This window comes from Ascaphus truei, unplaced genomic scaffold (genome assembly GCF_040206685.1).
Source record: "Ascaphus truei isolate aAscTru1 unplaced genomic scaffold, aAscTru1.hap1 HAP1_SCAFFOLD_887, whole genome shotgun sequence".
Lineage (NCBI taxonomy): Eukaryota > Metazoa > Chordata > Amphibia > Anura > Ascaphidae > Ascaphus > Ascaphus truei.
Window position 1 is genome coordinate 92091 of NW_027457226.1, and position 18917 is coordinate 111007.

The following is an 18917-nucleotide window of genomic DNA, read 5'->3' on the forward strand; positions in this document are numbered from 1 at the left end:
AGCATATTCACGTGTGTCAGACAGGTCTGCAACCCTGCCCGTCCCCATTATCTCTTAGCATGCACTGCTTCCCCAGCAACTAAGGCCTGGGACATAGTAGGATCAGCCTTGCTGACCCGTGCTGAGCCGCGCTCACGCTCAGCACTGAGCCCCTGCAGCCGCAATGAGAACGGCTTTAGCAAGGGCTCGCGCACGCTTCCGCACCCTTGCGTAAGCGTGTGTCTTACCAAAATTTTAGATTTGGTGCTCGCCGGAGCGCAGGGCCGGTCACGTGAGTGGTTCGCCCAATGAGGGCGAACCAGCTCCGTGACGTCACTGGCCCGCTCCCAGACACGCCCACGGATGGCGCGCGCTCTAAGGCCAGGGAAAGCACCGCTTTCCCTGAGCCTCAGCGCGCCTCTGTACGGGCAAAGTGTCTATGCCCGAGGCCTAAGGGGGGAAAGTATAAAAATACATGGAGCAATGATGAGAAAAAACCCAGGTAATATTCATAAAGGGAGCCTGTCTGATGTAATGAGCAGAGTACTGAGGGAAGATACTCTGAGTGATGTAATGATTAAAGTACTGAGGGGAGATTATCTGAGTAATGTAATGACCAAAGTATTGAGGGGAGATTATCTGAGTAATGTAATGACCAAAGTACTGAGGGGAGATACTCTGAGTAATGTAATGTAATGAGCAGAGTACTGAGGGGAGATATTCTGAGTAATGTAATGAGCAGAGTACTGAGGGAAGATACTCTGAGTGATGTAATGTAATGAGCAGAGTACTGAGGGGAGATATTCTGAGTAATGTAATGAGCAGAGTACTGAGGGAAGATACTCTGAGTGATGTAATGTAATGAGCAGAGTACTGAATCAGCAGTATGAGGCCGTTACTTTGGAATTACCATCGTGATAGTGATGTAATAAACAGAATTATGAGTGGAGGAACCTTGCGTGTGACGTCACAAGCAGGACAACGTGCACCGGTGCCCACCGTGACGTCAGACAGGAGACCAGGGCTTGGGATGAATACTCATCTCCCCGGCAACCGTTACTATGGGAACTGCTGGGGAGGCGCTGCGCGTGCCTATCTGTGACGTCTGTCCCTGGTAACGGAAGCGACAGTTCCATAGCAACCGAGCGGCGCGAGACAGGGAGATGTCCGAGCCGGACCTCGGGGCGCTGAGCGCCGAGCAGCGAGAAAGGATCCGGGGGTTCAAGGTACCGCCACCACGGGGACTGAGGCCTAGACCGGGGAAGGGAAATACTGCAGATACTGTAACTGTCAAATACACACATATATACATACATACACACATATACACATACATATTGTGACTATATATATATATATATATATATCTCATACACACACACATATATATATATATATATATATCTCATACACACACACATATATATATATATATATATCTCATACACATATATCTCATACACATATATATATCTCATACACACACACATACACATATCTCATACACACACACACACACATAAACAAACACACTAATATATGTGTGTGTGTGTGTGTGTGTGTTATGGTGGGTAAAAAAAGTGACAAAAACCCTCCACAGTAAAGCATATAGCAACTATAAATATTACTGTATATTCATTTGCATGTCTTAGACAGGTCTGCAACCCTGTCTTTCACCATTATCGCCCAGCACACAGATTTTATATATATATATATATAACCAGCAGAGCCAGCAACCAACCTCACACTGATGATACCCATCAAGGTTGAAACATGTCTGTGAGTGGGTTTACTGGCTTTGCATCTTACCCCAGCCTTTGCTTAAATGCTGTGTTTAAAGCAGCATACATTGGCTCATTTGCATGTGATTTCCCAGAATCCCTTGCTGCAGTGGAAGTGCTGAGTGATAATAGTGAAAGACAGGCTTGCAGACCTGTCTAAGACATGCAAATGAGCATACAGTAATATTTCCATTTACTATATATATATATATATATATATATATATATATATATATATATATATATATATATATATATATATCAAACAAATTGTAGTAGCGCCTTAGGAAGCTTGATAAGGATAAATCAGCTGTGTAAATCAGATAGAGTTAACAAGGCTATTGACCAAAGAATCCCCAAAAGGGCGAATTTGTGATAAAAACAACTGAAATCTATAGCAAAAATAAAAAATATGAAACATAAAAAATAAAATAAAAACCAGATGTCAGTTGAAATTTAAAAAAATGTACTTAGTCCACTGGAGTTTTGCTGCCCGTATATAAGGATCACCAAATCCCAAGGATATCTGCAGAAAACAAGAAGAAAAAACAGGCGCACTCCTAGTGTGATAATGTATAAAACAGTATTTATGGGATTGTAAAATATAAAAAGCGCACTCACAAACAGAGTAAAAATAATAGCATTTATGAGATATACTCAATCGCCTTGAAGCTGTGAAGGGAATGTATCAGCCTGTCCCGTTGGTGCCACCTCTGGTGTATCCGTTGGTTCAGCAAGGTGCACTGGAGCCACCGCAGCCAGATGATGTAATAATCAGCAACACGGTCAGAGACTCCCTCCAGATACACCTCCCACAGCTCTCACTGCTCACCAGCAGGCAACTGCAAAACCGGAAGCGACAGCAGTCCCAAGCAAAATAGCAACAGCTCCAAGGTACTCTCTCCGTTCGTGCAGTAATGTCAGCCACAAACTCGCCCAAAGAGTATATGTATATATAATATTGTGTGTGTGTGTGTGTGTATACACACACATATGTGTATGTGTTATATATATTCACTCACTCACACACGCACACACACACATATATATATATATATACATACATATATACATACATACATACCCACACACGCGCACCTATTTAGCGGGTACACTACATATTTTGGCTCCTGTAAAACCAGCTGTATCTATTACACACAGTTTTTGTGTGATGAGCTGCAGGGAATTGCTTGGAAGTACCTCTATCCAGCATGAGCAACTACAGGGTTCCTGATTTTATGTGCCCAATGTTCAAGTCTTATCTAATATATAATCACACTCATCCACCACCACCTACCTATAAGTGATGTGTGTGTGTGTTGTGTGACTTGTCTTCATAAACAGCCTTCAACTCCATATAAATCTATAAGTAGATGTGGTCAGTCAGTGGGGATTAGTGAGAGGTGTATGAGGTGACACAGACAATGATATCTCCTGTCTGCAGATTCAAACTCGTATCTGTAATGAGAGGTACCTGAGACATCACCGTGAGGTGGACCTGCTGATAGCTGGATTTCTAAGGTAATAATAATTGATATTGTGCACAGCTGCAGGCAGTGTAACAGGCACACGATCCATGTGTGTGAGGGCAGTACAATCCAATACAGGGGTGCGCAAACGGATTCTCTGCGGGACGCGGGGTTTACAGAGGCCCTGCGCTCTTCCCAAAGGTATTTAAATTAAATGCCGGCGCCATGGTAAGGAGAAGGAAAGGGGGGGGGGAGAAGTACCAGCAATGGGGGGGGGGGAAGTACCAGCAATGGGGGGGGGAGAGAAGTACCAGCAAAGGGGGGGGGGAGAATTACCAGCAAAGGGGGGGAGGGGGAGAAGTACCAGCAAAGGGGGGGGAGAAGTACCAGCAAAGGGGGGGGGAGAAGTACCAGCAAAAGGGGGGGGGGAGAAGTACCAGCAAAAGGGGGGGGGAGAAGTACCAGCAAAAGGGGGGGGGGGGGGAGAAGAACCAGCAAAAGGGGGGGGGAGACGAACCAGCAAAAGGTGGGGAAAAGAAGAACCAGCAAAAGGGGGGGGGAGAGAAGAACCAGCAAAAGGGGGGGGGGAGAGAAGAACCAGCAAAAGGGGGGGAGAGAAGAACCAGCACAAGGGGGGGAGAGAGAAGAACCAGCAATGGGGGGGGGGGGGGAGAGAAGAACCAGCAAAAGGGGGGGGGAGAGAGAAGAACGAAGAACCAGCAAAAGGGGGGGGAGAAGAACTAGCAAAAGGGGGGGGGAGAGAAGAACCAGCAAAAGGGGGGGGGGAGAAGAACCAGCAAAAGGGGGGGAGAGAAGAACCAGCACAAAGGGGGGGGGAGAGAAGAACCAGCAAAAGGGGGGGGAGAGAGAAGAACGAAGAACCAGCAAAAGGGGGGGAGAAGAACTAGCAAAAGGGGGGGGGGAGAGAAGAACCAGCAAAAGGGGGGGGGGAGAGAAGAACCAGCAAAAGTGGGGGGGGGGAGAAGAACCAGCTAAGGAGGGGAAGAACCAGCAGGGGGGGGAGAGAAGAACCAACAGAGGGGCGCAGGGTAAAACGAACGCGCGCCATATATCTAATATATGGTATCTGATACACCGGGTTACGTAGCAAAGTATTCCCTGCCCTGGGGATAGTGCAAACATACTGCATATTACTCTTTATTTGTACAAATATTGAAATAATCTGACCTGTCACTGGCCCCCTCTCTCCTCCCTACCTGCGCTGGGATTATGGTATATCATCTAGATCATCTGTAAGAACTGCACAAAAACACTAAAATACAGTATAACAATACCACAGAGTCCTCATCACTCACAGGGTTTCTGTTCTGTTTCTGTCTCCAGAGAAGTTTTGCTGAGAAGGCCGGAGAATATCCGCGAATTTGCTGCAGGTAAGAAGATATCTCTCAAATCTTCCTATTTGGTATTTTCTTTTGTAGCATTTACAAATCCCACGTGTGAGCACATTCACGTGTATCAGACAGGTCTGCAACGCTGCCTTTCCCCATTATCTCTTAGCATACAGTGCTTCCACTGCAGCCAGGGATTCTGGGTAAGGACATGCAAATGAGCACACGATGTCACCTTTTGCTTCTTATCCATTTTAACCTGGACCCTTAGGATCTAGCACTAAATCTATTAGTTGGTATGCAGTCTGTGTCTGGTGCTACTGACAAGACGATCATGTCTCTATAGCTCTATCTTTTGGTTGGTGGGCCCGGCTGTCCAGTGATGGAAGTTGGGCCCAGTTTCCGGGCCTCTGATTGCTGCAGCGAGCCTTCCTCCCCTGCCGGTCGGCACGGGTCGTCGGGTCCAGCATCCGTGCACGGAATCCGCCTTGCAACCGGAGGCCTTCCACCCGCAGGATATCCCTTCTTCAGCACACATGGCGCCGCCTTCGACTCAACCACCTGTGCTGAAGCTGGGCTATCCTGAAACCCCGACCTGTTGGTGACCCTTGAGGACTGGTGCTGGTCACCCCAACTTACGAGATAAAAAATGTATTTCTTGTTTTTCTGGTAGTGATGCCTTTTAGCAGACCAACATTAGAGTTCTTCATAGATGTAATTATAGTGCACTTAGCTTTCTGCTTCAAGTGTCCTGTGACCTCAATATAAAGTGTAAAACCAGATGATGATTGTGACTGGGCCTTAACCCACGGTCTAAATAGGGCTCCAAATAGGAAGCCTGTATCTGGCTGGTTAATTGCAGCTAGAGACAATTAGGCCTCGGCCATGTTTGCTGCTTGCTGGCGGGGAAGCGCGCTGAGGCGCGCTCCCGCTCAGCACTGAGCCCCTACAGCCGCAATTAGAGCGGCTTTAGTAGGGGCTCACCTGCGCTTCCGCGCGCTTGCGGAAGCGCAGGTCTTAGGGGAATTTAAAATTCCCCCGCTTGCCGGCGCGACAGGCCGGTCACGTGAGCGGTTCGTCCAATGAGGGCGAACCAGCTCCGTGACGTCACTGGCCAGTGACGCGCCCGCCCCCTGCAGGCCCGCTGACGGCGCGTGCGGTAAGCAACCGCAAGGCCAGGGAAAGCACCCGCTTTCCCTGAGCCTCAGCGCGCCTCAGCGAGCAAGCAGGGAGCATGGACTCGGCCTTAGCCAGCCTCCACCTGGCTCATCAGACGGGTAGAAAAGCCTCCTGCTTGAGCTGCAGGAGATCTCTAGCACATGGGAGGTGTGTGCTGTCACAGAGGGATCCCAGGGAACCAGTCCCTCTGTTCCAGGACACAGCGGTCACTGGAACCCGCCAGTGAGTGCATCCTACGAACACCCAGACCCAAGGCTGCAGGAAAGAGCTTCTGATAACAGGTACCTCTTTGGGGTCAGAGGATGGTAAGGAGGCCTAGTCTCTCAGCCCTGCAGATGGGGACTGGGAGTCTGCCCTTTAAAAAAGGATAGGCTGTTTGTTTATTTGTATGCTGCCTTAAAGATGTATTGCTTGAAGATACAGGCTGAATAAAAGCCATGGTTTATTTTCCTTAACTACTTCTCCCTGGTTATACCTCTGCCCTCGTCTCCTTTACTTTGCCCACTTCATCCGCGTCACTCGCACATTCTCGTGTCCTTTTCTGCTTTGGAGAAATATTAATACAGATTTCTTTGGGGGGGGGGGGTTCTCCTTAAATTTGTTAAAACCAAACAAACCACCGTTAGAGCAGTTCCCCAATAGCAAACCCATAGGAAGTGTTGCTGCGTTGTCTCCTTGGTACCCTGAGACCTCTCGGCCTGCTCTGAGGTGCAGATCCTGTGTTTGGGGGATTTGTAATCTGCCTCTTGTTTCTACTTTGGCAAAGCAAATAAAAACATTGTATCCCTTCCCATTTATTACAAAGTCCCCCCCAGCACGGAAAGGGGGGAAGTTACGATGCAACCATTACAATGGCAGTAAACGTGTTAAATTGCTTTCATTTCATCGCAACTTCCATTTACTCTGGCAAAGACGACAGTGGCTTGAAAGTCGCTCCATCTTGGCCGTCTTCCCTAATTACCTGTCCTCACCCTTGCCCTCCCCTCATCTCCTCCATTCTTTTAGAGGAAGGTGGGGGGGGGGGCAACCTCGGGGTATGTTTAATCTCCAAGACAAACACAGAAAGGGAGGACATCAAATACATTAAAAACCCCCACCCATCCCCTCTGCACCTCGTTCATCAAACGCACAAGCAAAGCGGCAAGTGAGTGATTTTTGTATCGTAAACCTGTCAGGAGGTGGAGGAGGAATGATGTGGATTTTCATGGATTAGGGAAAGCGTCTGTCACCATTGATCCCGGGAGGAAAAGAAGTGTTCAAGCGTGCCCTGGGGCATTGTATTTTATTAAATGTGCTCACTACTAGTCCCAAAACTGCGAGTGTATCTATCGCTAATGTATTAGTCTTTCTGCACATATCACGGCAGCAGCTGATAAGATGGAGAAGTCCCTGATAAGGGCTTGACAAACTACTTTTTAATGTGGAACGTTTAATAATTAAACAGAAAAAAAATAACGTACTGAAAAGAAACATTGGACAGCATAAAAATAAATAAATAAGGCAAAGCAATGTATAAGCAAATAATAGTTTGTATCATATAAAAGTCACAAGCTTTTAAAATAAAATAAAAAATACACACACACACAATATAGCGCCAACGTTGTATGCAGCGCTTTACAAAATGACAATACAAGGTAAATAAATTACACGCAATGGGGCTGTGCACAATAAGTAAGTAATAAGGCAAAGGCTGGCCCTGCCCCGAAAAGCTTACAATCTAAGTATGTCTGGAGACATGATATATTCATATAGTTCTCTTAAGGTTATGTAATCCAAATATATCTTTCAATATTTACAAATAAATACCTCTTATAAGAAAATGAATCCAAATTACCTACAGAACAGATCAAGAATATGAACAATCTTACTATAAATTCCAATAGGGGCAGAACTGATGGGAGAGAGAACTGCAGCACATTTGACCCGGAGAGAGGGCCCTTGCTTGCAGTTGGTTCCCAAGAGAAGAGGGCCCTTTCTTGCAGTGGGGATTGCCCAAGAGAAGAGGGCCCTTGCTTGCAGTGAGTACCCAAGAGAAGAGGGCCTTGCTTGCAGTGGGAGTTACCCAAGAGAAGAGGGCCCTTGCTTGCAGTGAGTTACCCAAGAGAAGAGGACCCTTGCTTGCAGTGAGTTACCCAAGAGAAGAGGACCCTTACTTGCAGTGAGTTACCCAAGAGAAGAGGGCCCTTGCTTGCAGTGAGTTACCCAAGAGAAGAGGACCCTTGCTTGCAGTGGGAGTTACCCAAGAGAAGAGGACCCTTGCTTGCAGTGGGAGTTACCCAAGAGAAGAGGACCGTTACTTGCAGTGGGAGTTACCCAAGAGAAGAGGGCCCTTGCTTGCAGTGGGAGTTACCCAAGAGAAGAGGACCCTTGCTTGCAGTGGGAGTTACCCAAGAGAAGAGGACCCTTGCTTGCAGTGGGAGTTACCCAAGAGAAGAGGACCCTTGCTTGCAGTGAGTTACCCAAGAGAAGAGGACCCTTACTTGCAGTGAGTTACCCAAGAGAAGAGGACCCTTGCTTGCAGTGAGTTACCCAAGAGAAGAGGACCCTTGCTTGCAGTGGGAGTTACCCAAGAGAAGAGGACCCTTGCTTGCAGTGGGAGTTACCCAAGAGAAGAGGACCCTTACTTGCAGTGGGAGTTACCCAAGAGAAGAGGACCCTTGCTTGCAGTGGGAGTTACCCAAGAGAAGAGGGCCCTTACTTGCAGTGGGAGCTATTTCCTTGGATAAATCTGAGGCTGTTTCTTGCTGCAGTTTTCCATGTTTGTACGAGTGAGGACACCTCACAGGAGCATTGCTCAAGGTGCCAGCACTGTCTTCTATCCCACGATCCAGCCAGTAAAATCATTAAACTAATTCCCCATCATGAGCTGTGCTTTCCTCTAGTGATGGATGACACTCCAGTCGGGGTGCGAGGCTGGAACTCCCTGCCTGCCGGAGATGCCGCCCAAATGAAACATGACAGGCGGTGGAATTGTTTGCTCTGTCCACTTTGTATTTATAGTATCTGTGACATTTCCGCCTGGATCTGGGTGTGGAACCCAGCCTGTCGCGTACCTTCTCCTTTCTCACTCGTCTGGTACAAAATACAATGTTCTTTTCAATCAATTCCTAGAAGAAAATGAATCTAATTCTACAGCAGATAATTGCACAGAACCCTGCCCCCCGGCTGAGGAGAGCAGTGATCACAGTGACATTGCATTGAGACTTGGAGGGGACTGCTTACCTATTTGTATACAGACCTGAGCCAATGCGTGGATCTATTTCCGCACCCTGTTCCCGCACCTACAACCTAAATGTAGCAGGAACCCTTTAAAAAACAAAAGGCGTGTGAGACGCGGTGCCGTACTTACAAGGCGATGCTGAGCGATGGAGAACCTATTTTGTTAAAGGCGTGTGATGTAGGGCGTGCGCTACCGTGCGCGCGTCAATTATAATTGGCTGTGTTGGCCAGACGGCCGTGAGCGCTGGCGCGGCAGACCAGGGAAATTACAATAAAATTGTATTTTCGCGCTGCTGCCACGCCGCCAACCAATCACAGCGCGGCCTAACGCTTTGACGTCAGAGTCAGGCCCCCTAACCGCACGCGTCACCGCTGGCAGCCTACAAACTAAACGCGCACGCCACGTGCACGCGCAACGCCAGGCGCCCGCACTTGCAGCAGCAAGAACTATAAAACAAGCCAGTGTGGCTCATTGCTTAGCTCTGTTTGGTACTGATGAAGCGGCCGTTATTCGAACACATCTCGGCGCCGATTTTGTGTTCTCTGCTGTTCCCCACGCAGCATGAAACGCGGCCAATCGCCCCGGGCACCCGCGCTTATCACGGATGTTTTGTTTGAATTTCATGGATTCTGTTTCTTCGTTTGCAATAAAATGGATGAATTGTAATGTGTACAGTACGGTGCTACTGTGTCAATTTCATGTTTTTAAAAGCCAGAACACTAAAATTCGTTTTTCTGCTCTCGCCGCGCTCGCATCTTAGTGCGGGGAGGCTGGAATTCATCCCGCGGTTTCAAATCGGGATTCCGATGTACATGACGCGTGAAGTGTTCGAATAACGGCCGCTGCATCAGTATATGTGGCCTTTTCTCTCTTGTAATGCTGTCCTGTACCGTGCCACTACTTAACGTTTTCTGTGCTGAATTGGCATGTAACACAGTGCACAAGCTGATATTGCAGGTCTCCTCGTCAGGAAGGGGTTACTGATGCTTTACCCACAGGGAGGGAGGCCTCCGTCTAAATAAATAAATAGAAATTGTTCTGGCTCTGCTCTGGGAGCAGGGAGGATGTAATAACCCGTAATGAATTAAATTATTGTGATAGCAGAATCCTTCCTGACTTGTTCAGGACAAACACAGCACGGAGTGGATGTGTGAGCAAGAGTGAGCCTGAGGAAAGACAGGGAACGGGGGTGGGGGGGAGTGCAGGGGGGGTAGGGGAGGTCCTAAGACGCGCGCGCGTGTGTGTGTGTGTGTGTGTGTGTGTGTGTGTGTGTGTATATTCATAGAATTCAGAGTGGTCTCGCTTATTTTTGGGTTCATAAACCTGAGTGGTCGCAAGTTGATCTTTCTTGTAGATATGAGTAATTGGTACTTTAATTGGGGGTTACACACATGAACTTCCACTTCCTTGCCTAAGATGACATCTGATTAAAAATTTCTCACGGCCGGCCTTATTTCCTCAACATTGAAAAGATCCCCTAACATGGTGTATAGGGAGCTTTGTCATCCCACATAACCAAGAAGGACATTGTGGTTTTAAAGCTTTTGCGGCCAGGGGTGGCCAACTCCTGTCCTCAAGGGCCACCAACAGGCCAGGTATTGAGGATATCCCTGCTTCAGCACAGGTGGCTCTGTCAGAATGACTGTGCTGAAGCGGGGATATCCCTAATACCTGGCCTGTTGGTGGCCCTTGAGGACTGGAGTTGGCCTGGTTTAGTAATTTACTTTTTTGTGGGTTTCTAAAAAAAAAAAAAAGTCCTGTTTTCAGCCCGATTTTTCTCTCTATAGCAAAACTATAATGTCCGACGACGGGACATGGCAGCTTCAATAAAACCTAAAAATATCCGGTGACACAGAAAGTTATACTTGGGGGGCCCGCAGAATTCCCGTCCTGGATACCGCCACATGTACACATCCACGCAAGCAGACGGGCATAAACCGAACACAAAGGGAACGGCACGCCAGCGGTCTTTATATAATAGTAGACTTTATTATTTGAAAAAGATCGATGTTTCGGTCCTAAAGTATTCTATATCATTTATTTTTTCTTCCAATTTTTAATTAAAGAGATCAGCTATGACAACCTGTGTCTCTTTTTTTTAAATCAAAAGTCAAGCTTGAACATTTGACTGACAGCAGTACAGTAGCCAGAACTGTGGGATAAAACAAGATGGCTGCCGGGGACATCACTGATTTTGTATCCCCCTCAATCTATTTTCGGTAGCGGGGTTCGTTCGATTGTGGCCAAAACGAGAAGCCATGATTATTTTCGTTTAAAGAATCAGCAATTCTGTGAAATGAATAACCGCAGAACCCTAAACCTAGCCTTCCCAGAATGCACGGGGTTTCTAGGGGTCTGCTGTCTAACAGTAGGCAAAGAAGAGAAGGCTCCTTGGGGGGGGGGGAGGGGGGGATCTGTAAAGCAGAGGATCACAGGCTGGACATGATGTTGGGCTTTGACCACTGACTGTAAATCAGGGCTCTGAATGGCTAGAAGCTCATGTATGCTAATGTTTTTTTTTGCCTTGACCAGACGGCCCCAAAAGATCCATTATTCCCCTTATTAAATCATATTACTCCAGAGTAATATAGTTAGAGGTTGCACTCCCTCAACAGTTTCTATGGAGATGAAACTGAGTTCAAGTCAGAGCTGTGTTACTGTGCTGAGGACTTGTGCAACGGGCTACAGCTGTAGGGTTTTATTAACGCTTCCATATACATCTCCGCATCAGCTGAAGGGGTTAACTGTGACTTCACCCCAACAATCGTGTGTTCAAGTATCTTCTATATGGCATATTTTACTTATTGCCCATTTTAATATTGAAGAAGTGCAAGTAATCTGTGGGGCATAACACCTGTGTCTCCCTAAGAAGAGAGGCTCCCCAATATGCCTTCACTGCCCCCGTCTGCCAAGCCAGCGTGGAAGGGGTTAACAGCATGAGGACAAGAGCCACTTCAGACCCCCTGGAGTCCATCAGCCCCCCCCCCCCCCCTGCATGTCTGATTGAGGAACTGTGTATGCTGCTTTTTTCTTCATTTCCACAATCAATCTCTGGGAGATAACACCCGAGTCGCCCCAAAGGTGCCAAAGGGTGTACCGTTGGGTAATGTTGGGGCTGCTCTACTGCCTCTGAATCTCAGCAACCCTCTCGTCCCCTGTATCCAATGTTAGCTTACCCTGCCTATAGATGGTAAGCTCCTTGAGGCAGGGCCTCCCCTAACACACTGCAGGCCTACCCTACCTCCCCTAACACACTGCAGGCCTACCCTACCTCTCCTAACACACTGCAGGCCTACCCTACCTCTCCTAACACACTGCAGGCCTACCCTACCTCTCCTAACACACTGCAGGCCTACCCTACCTCTCCTAACACACTGCAGGCCTACCCTACCTCTCCTAACACACTGCAGGCCTACCCTACCTCCCCTAACACACTGCAGGCCTACCCTACCTCCCCTAACACACTGCAGGCCTACCCTACCTCCCCTAACACACTGCTGGCCTACCCTACCTCCCCTAACACACTGCAGGCCTACCCTACCTCCCCTAACACACTGCAGGCCTACCCTACCTCTCCTAACACACTGCAGGCCTACCCTACCTCTCCTAACACACTGCAGGCCTACCCTACCTCCCCTAACACACTGCAGGCCTACCCTACCTCCCCTAACACACTGCAGGCCTACCCTACCTCTCCTAACACACTGCAGGCCTACCCTACCTCTCCTAACACACTGCAGGCCTACCCTACCTCTCCTAACACACTGCAGGCCTACCCTACCTCCCCTAACACACTGCAGGCCTACCCTACCTCTCCTAACACACTGCAGGCCTACCCTACCTCTCCTAACACACTGCAGGCCTACCCTACCTCTCCTAACACACTGCAGGCCTACCCTACCTCTCCTAACACACTGCAGGCCTACCCTACCTCCCCTAACACACTGCAGGCCTACCCTACCTCCCCTAACACACTGCAGGCCTACCCTACCTCCCCTAACACACTGCTGGCCTACCCTACCTCCCCTAACACACTGCAGGCCTACCCTACCTCCCCTAACACACTGCAGGCCTACCCTACCTCTCCTAACACACTGCAGGCCTACCCTACCTCTCCTAACACACTGCAGGCCTACCCTACCTCCCCTAACACACTGCAGGCCTATCCTACCTCCCCTAACACACTGCAGGCCTACCCTACCTCCCCTAACACACTGCAGGCCTACCCTACCTCTCCTAACACACTGCAGGCCTACCCTACCTCTCCTAACACACTGCAGGCCTACCCTACCTCTCCTAACACACTGCAGGCCTACCCTACCTCCCCTAACACACTGCAGGCCTACCCTACCTCTCCTAACACACTGCAGGCCTACCCTACCTCCCCTAACACACTGCAGGCCTACCCTACCTCTCCTAACACACTGCAGGCCTACCCTACCTCTCCTAACACACTGCAGGCCTACCCTACCTCTCCTAACACACTGCAGGCCTACCCTACCTCCCCTAACACACTGCAGGCCTACCCTACCTCCCCTAACACACTGCAGGCCTATTATTATAACTCTGACTTTTCTTGTCTGTCTCTTGTGTAACAAAAATAACTGTATTTAATTGTATTTCTCAAACTGACTGTATTTACCTAAAAAATAAATGATGATGTATTAACATTGAAAAGACGTGATGCAGTATATAACAAATCAACGTGTACTATTAGCACTCTAACTAGCTACACCGAATAAACATTAGGCATATACCAAATACGTGTGTGTGTGTGTGTGTGTTCCTACACGTACTGACTTTTTTGACACTCTATAACCACGCACACTTGTTTTTTTCACGGACTATTGGTTTATTTCGAGTTCCAAAAAGGATTGGGGAATTGCAATGAAACGTGTGAGACTGTATGGGGAGCGGCGTTCTTCTTCCCATCCTCCATACGCGTCTGGTAGTGATGGAAACCTCCCTCTCTCGCTGCTTTTCTGTTGGAACCTGGAAAAACTGTACCATCTCTTTAATCTCAGAGCAGTTTAACGAGCAGGATCTGAAAGTGTGTATTAATTACTGGAGGGGCTTGCATCAAAGGAGTTGAAGCCTTTTTTGGGGGGGGAGGGGGAGAGAATCTACTCCCCTAAATGAATATGCTCCCCTACAGCGTATAGTTCCAAGGTATTCATCCACATAAAAAGGTATCTATTTACAGAGCAGCGATCAGAACGCTGGGACTGTATGTATGGAAATGAATGACATTACTGCACAGTATACGCATGCACTGTTGGTAGTAAAGGGGTTATTCATACAAGCCCGCACCCCCTCCCCCCTCCCGATCACTGTGATGCCAAGAATTCCATATATACCAAGTTACAAGCTTCTCTCAAAAGAACAAAGTAAACACAGAGACTTTATTAACAGAGATTCTAATAAGTTTATTTGTGTGTAGCACTGCCAGCATACAAAGTAAATTGTAGAGTATTAAATACATTTTTACAGTTTAGTCTAATGCTATAGTAAGTGAGAGACACACAGGTACAGTATGCACGACCTACCCAAGGCCTGGCAGAGTTGACAATGGGTTTGATGCTAGCATCTTGCATTAAGTAGAAATCTTCTAGCATTGCTCATTTCGGATGTTTTAAATCCTTAACCAAACAAGCACCCTCCCCTGTCACCCTGCATGATGCACATACACACCCTCCCCTGTCTCCCTGTATGATACACCCACCCTCCCCTGTCACCCTATATGATACACCCACCCTCCCCTGTCACCCTGTATGATGCACCCACCCTCCCCTGTCACCCTGTATGATACAGATACCCACCCACCCCTGTCACCCTGTATGATACAGACACCCACCCTCCCCTGTCACCCTGAATGATACATCCACCCTCCCCTGTCACCCTGTATGATAGACACCCGCCCTCCCCTGTCACCCTGTATGATACAGACACCCACCCTCCTCTGTCACCCTTTATTATACAGATACCCACCCTCCCCTGTCACCCTGAATGATACACCCACCCTCCCCTGTCACCCTGTATGATACAGACACCAACCCTCCCCTGTCACCCTTTATTATACAGATACCCACCCTCCCCTGTCACCCTGATACAGACACCCACCCTCCCCTGTCACCCTTTATTATACAGATACCCACCCTCCCCTGTCACCCTGTATGATACAGACACCCACCCTCCCCTGTCACCCTTTATTATACAGATACCCACCCTCCCCTGTCACCCTGTATGATACAGATACCCACCCTCCCTGTCACCCTGTATGCTACACCCACCCTCCCCTGTGACCCTTTATTATACAGATACCCACCCTCTCCTGTCACCCTGTATGATACAGACACCCACCCTCCCCTGTCACCCTGTATGATACAGACACCCACCCTCCCCTGTCACCCTGAATGATACACCCACCCTCCCCTGTCACCCTGTATGATACACCCACTCTCCCCTGTCACCCTGTATGATACACCCACCCTCCCCTGTCACCCTGTATGATACAGACACCCACCCTCCCCTGTCACCCTGTATGATACACCCACCCTCCCCTGTCACCCTGTATGATACAAATACCCACCCTCCCCTGTCACCCTGTATGATACACCCACCCTCCCCTGTCACCCTGTATGATACACCCACTCTCCCCTGTCACCCTGTATGATACACCCACCCTCCCCTGTCACCCTGTATGATACAGACACTCACCCTGTATGATACACCCACCCTCCCCTGTCACCCTGTATGATACAAATACCCACCCTCCCCTGTCACCCTGTATGATACACCCACCCTCCCCTGTCACCCTGTATGATACACCCACCTTCCCCTGTCTCCCTGTATGATACAGATACCCACCCTCCCCTGTCACCCTTTATGATACACCCACCCTCCCCTGTCACCCTGTATGATACAGATACCCACCCTCCCCTGTCACCCTGTATGATACACCCACCTCCCCTGTCTCCCTGTATGATACAGATACCCACCCTCCCCTGTCTCCCTGTATGATACAGATACCCACCCTCCCCTGTCACCCTGTATGATACACCCACCCTCCCCTGTCTCCCTGTATGATACAGATACCCACCCTCCCGTCACCCTGTATGATACACCCACCCTCCCCTGTCACCCTGTATGATACACCCACCCTCCCCTGTCTCCCTGTATGATACAGACACCCACCCTCCCCTGTCACCCTGTATGATACAGATTTGACATGCATCAGTTACCATCTTTGCTTGGGATGTTTTCTGAGCGTGGTGCTGGATTTCTGTGGTTACAGTGGCATAGCTCAGGTCTTAACCCTTATGCCAGAGGTGGCTAACTCCAGTTATCAAGGGCCACTAACAGGTCAAGTTTGCAGGATATCCCTGCTTCAGCACAGGTGGCTCAGTTGCTGACTGAGCCATTTGTGCTGAACAGGGATATCCTGCAAACCTGACCTGTTAGTGGCCCTTGATAACTGGAGTTGGCCACGCCTGCCTTATGCTGACGGAAAGACCATCGTTCTGCCATGTGCTGCTGGCATTTCCGGCAGGTAAAGGGTTAGCCCACACAGCAGCTTTGCACAGTGAATATTTGGCAAATCTTTACCAGGCTGGTATCGAATGGAAAGTCACGGCCTCCGTCCCAGCTGGTGCCGCCTAACCACCTCCTTCATTCTGTGGCATTTCAGAGCACTTCACGGACCCAGCGATTGCAGACCGGATCCGGGAGAAGATGAGACTGGTAACAGAACCCAAGCAGGGAGACGGCTTCTACCAGGCGGAAACCCACGCTCACACTGCGTGTGACACGGAAAAGGGGAGGCGGCTCCCGTAGGACGGCGTGGCCTCCGTGAATCTATTTTTAAAACCCAGAGACTCCGTGGATACAATAAATATTTCACTGTTTGCTAATAATCGCAAAGTAAATGAAGTTCCACATGTATCTGTACAGGTCTTCTTAATCCAATATCTGTATATGGTTGAATAAACACTCAACTAAATCAAAGTGTGTTTGTGCGTGTGTTTGTGCGCGTGTCTGTGCGCGTGTCTGTGCGCGTGTCTGTGCGCGTGTTTGTGCGCGTGTTTGTGCGTGTGTTTGTGCGCGTGTCTGTGCGCGTGTCTGTGCGCGTGTTTGTGCGTGTGTTTGTGTGTGTGTTTGTGCGTGTGTTTGTGCGTGTGTCTGTGCGCGTGTTTGTGCGCGTGTTTGTGCGTGTGTTTGTGCGTGTGTTTGTGCGTGTGTCTGTGCGCGTGTCTGTGCGCGTGTCTGTGCGCGTGTTTGTGCGCGTGTTTGTGCGCGTGTCTGTGCGCGTGTTTGTGCGCGTGTTTGTGCGTGTGTCTGTGCGCGTGTTTGTGCGCGTGTCTGTGCGCGTGTCTGTGCGCGTGTTTGTGCGCGTGTTTGTGCGTGTGTCTGTGCGCGTGTTTGTGCGTGTGTCTGTGCGCGTGTTTGTGCCCACTAAAGACTTCTTCCAAGTGAAAAAATATAAATGCATTTAAAAAAAAAAATCAATGAAAAAAATCGACATTTCTAATCAACATCTTAGCCTTTTATCACGATACACACACCGTGACCAAACAATCTTTTTATAAAGCCAGAAGTTGAGAATCCGCCCACTTCACTTGAATCGCATGAACTGTTGCTAAGCAACCTCTCACCTGTGTAGTGATGTAACTACATATGGCTAGCGCGCGTGTAACACAACCAAACCTTTTGACATATTAAAAATTTAAAATAAATCCTACGGCAATTTATATAAGAATATTAAAATACTATAAAATGATCTGCCTGTATGAAAACCCCTAACACACCACGAGACACTCAAAAATAACCATATAGATTAAAAAATATATCAGATCTACACAAAGATGTATTAGATCTTGCTCTGTTATTATACCACACTAATCAGACTAATCGCTACTCTAATAATGTAACTATTACCCTCATATAACAAATGTTAGCGCTATATACCAAGTAGCTGCCTGAAACATTTTTATGCATGATTATCCATCTCGTACTGAATTAATTGATATATCTAGTATAAAGCTAGGTCTCATTGATTCATGTTTATACATTTTCTATAACCAACGTGAGGTTGTCTGGATACTATTCCACCAGCAGACAAGCATGTCATGAAAATACAAGTGGAAAAATGAGAGCCCCAGGGATGTGGCATGTAACATGTCCACTGTGTAAACATACTCCTCTTAGTCATTGTGTGTGGCTTATATTGATGGTTGGCCTGAGAACCGATGATTTCCCCTGGACATCCCCATTGATACACACACCTCTTATCGCCACGAGTTATTAAAGTACCTTAGTCCTTTCAAAATCATCCCAAATGTAGGTTCTCGTTCAATCCACGCGGCTCTCAAGTGTCCAAATGATCCACCGTGCTTCACGACGTATCAATATGTTGGTACGGTTACCACCTGGTGATGGAACTGGAACCTGATCGGTAATCGTGCATTTCAAGGAAGGACGTTAATGGCCAACATTGAAAAAGTGCTTCGCTACAGGGTTATCAGTGACCTTATCCCTGAGGGATATTCTAATCAAAGAATCCTGCCTTGTGCTGTATAAAGGTCCTGTCCATCCTACCCACATAAACACATCCACATGGACAAATAATTATATACATGACAAAAGTATTTTGACAGGTGACACCCCTCCTAGATGGGGGTGTTACTAGTCAACAGACAGAGGGTTAGCTCCTCTCCTTTTCTACCCAGAGACAGGGAGTAGTGACAAGTAGCCGACCTCAGACCTCTGGAGGAGAGACAGTAGAGAGGTCTCCGATGTATCTAGAAGTGTAAATATATAGTTTTAGGGTAGGCCGCCCTTTGTTGTTTTATAGACAGGGAAGTGCCCCTTGAAGTTAGGTTACCTATAAGAAAATGAGTAACAGGCTCCCCTAAGCAGGGAGACCAGTTTCCCTTAGGAGTTG

General features: G+C 48.2%; 1 protein-coding gene across 1 annotated transcript; it reads left to right on the top strand.

The window, feature by feature from the left end:
- Positions 1–1056: 1056 nt before the first annotated feature.
- Positions 1057–16918, top strand: RIIAD1 (regulatory subunit of type II PKA R-subunit domain containing 1). The gene is made up of 4 exons (XM_075585059.1): positions 1057–1205; positions 3205–3281; positions 4574–4620; positions 16665–16918. Exons 1-4 carry the CDS (start codon positions 1143–1145, stop codon positions 16808–16810), a joined length of 333 nt encoding a protein of 110 aa, XP_075441174.1. The 5' UTR covers positions 1057–1142; the 3' UTR covers positions 16811–16918.
- Positions 16919–18917: the final 1999 nt, after the last annotated feature.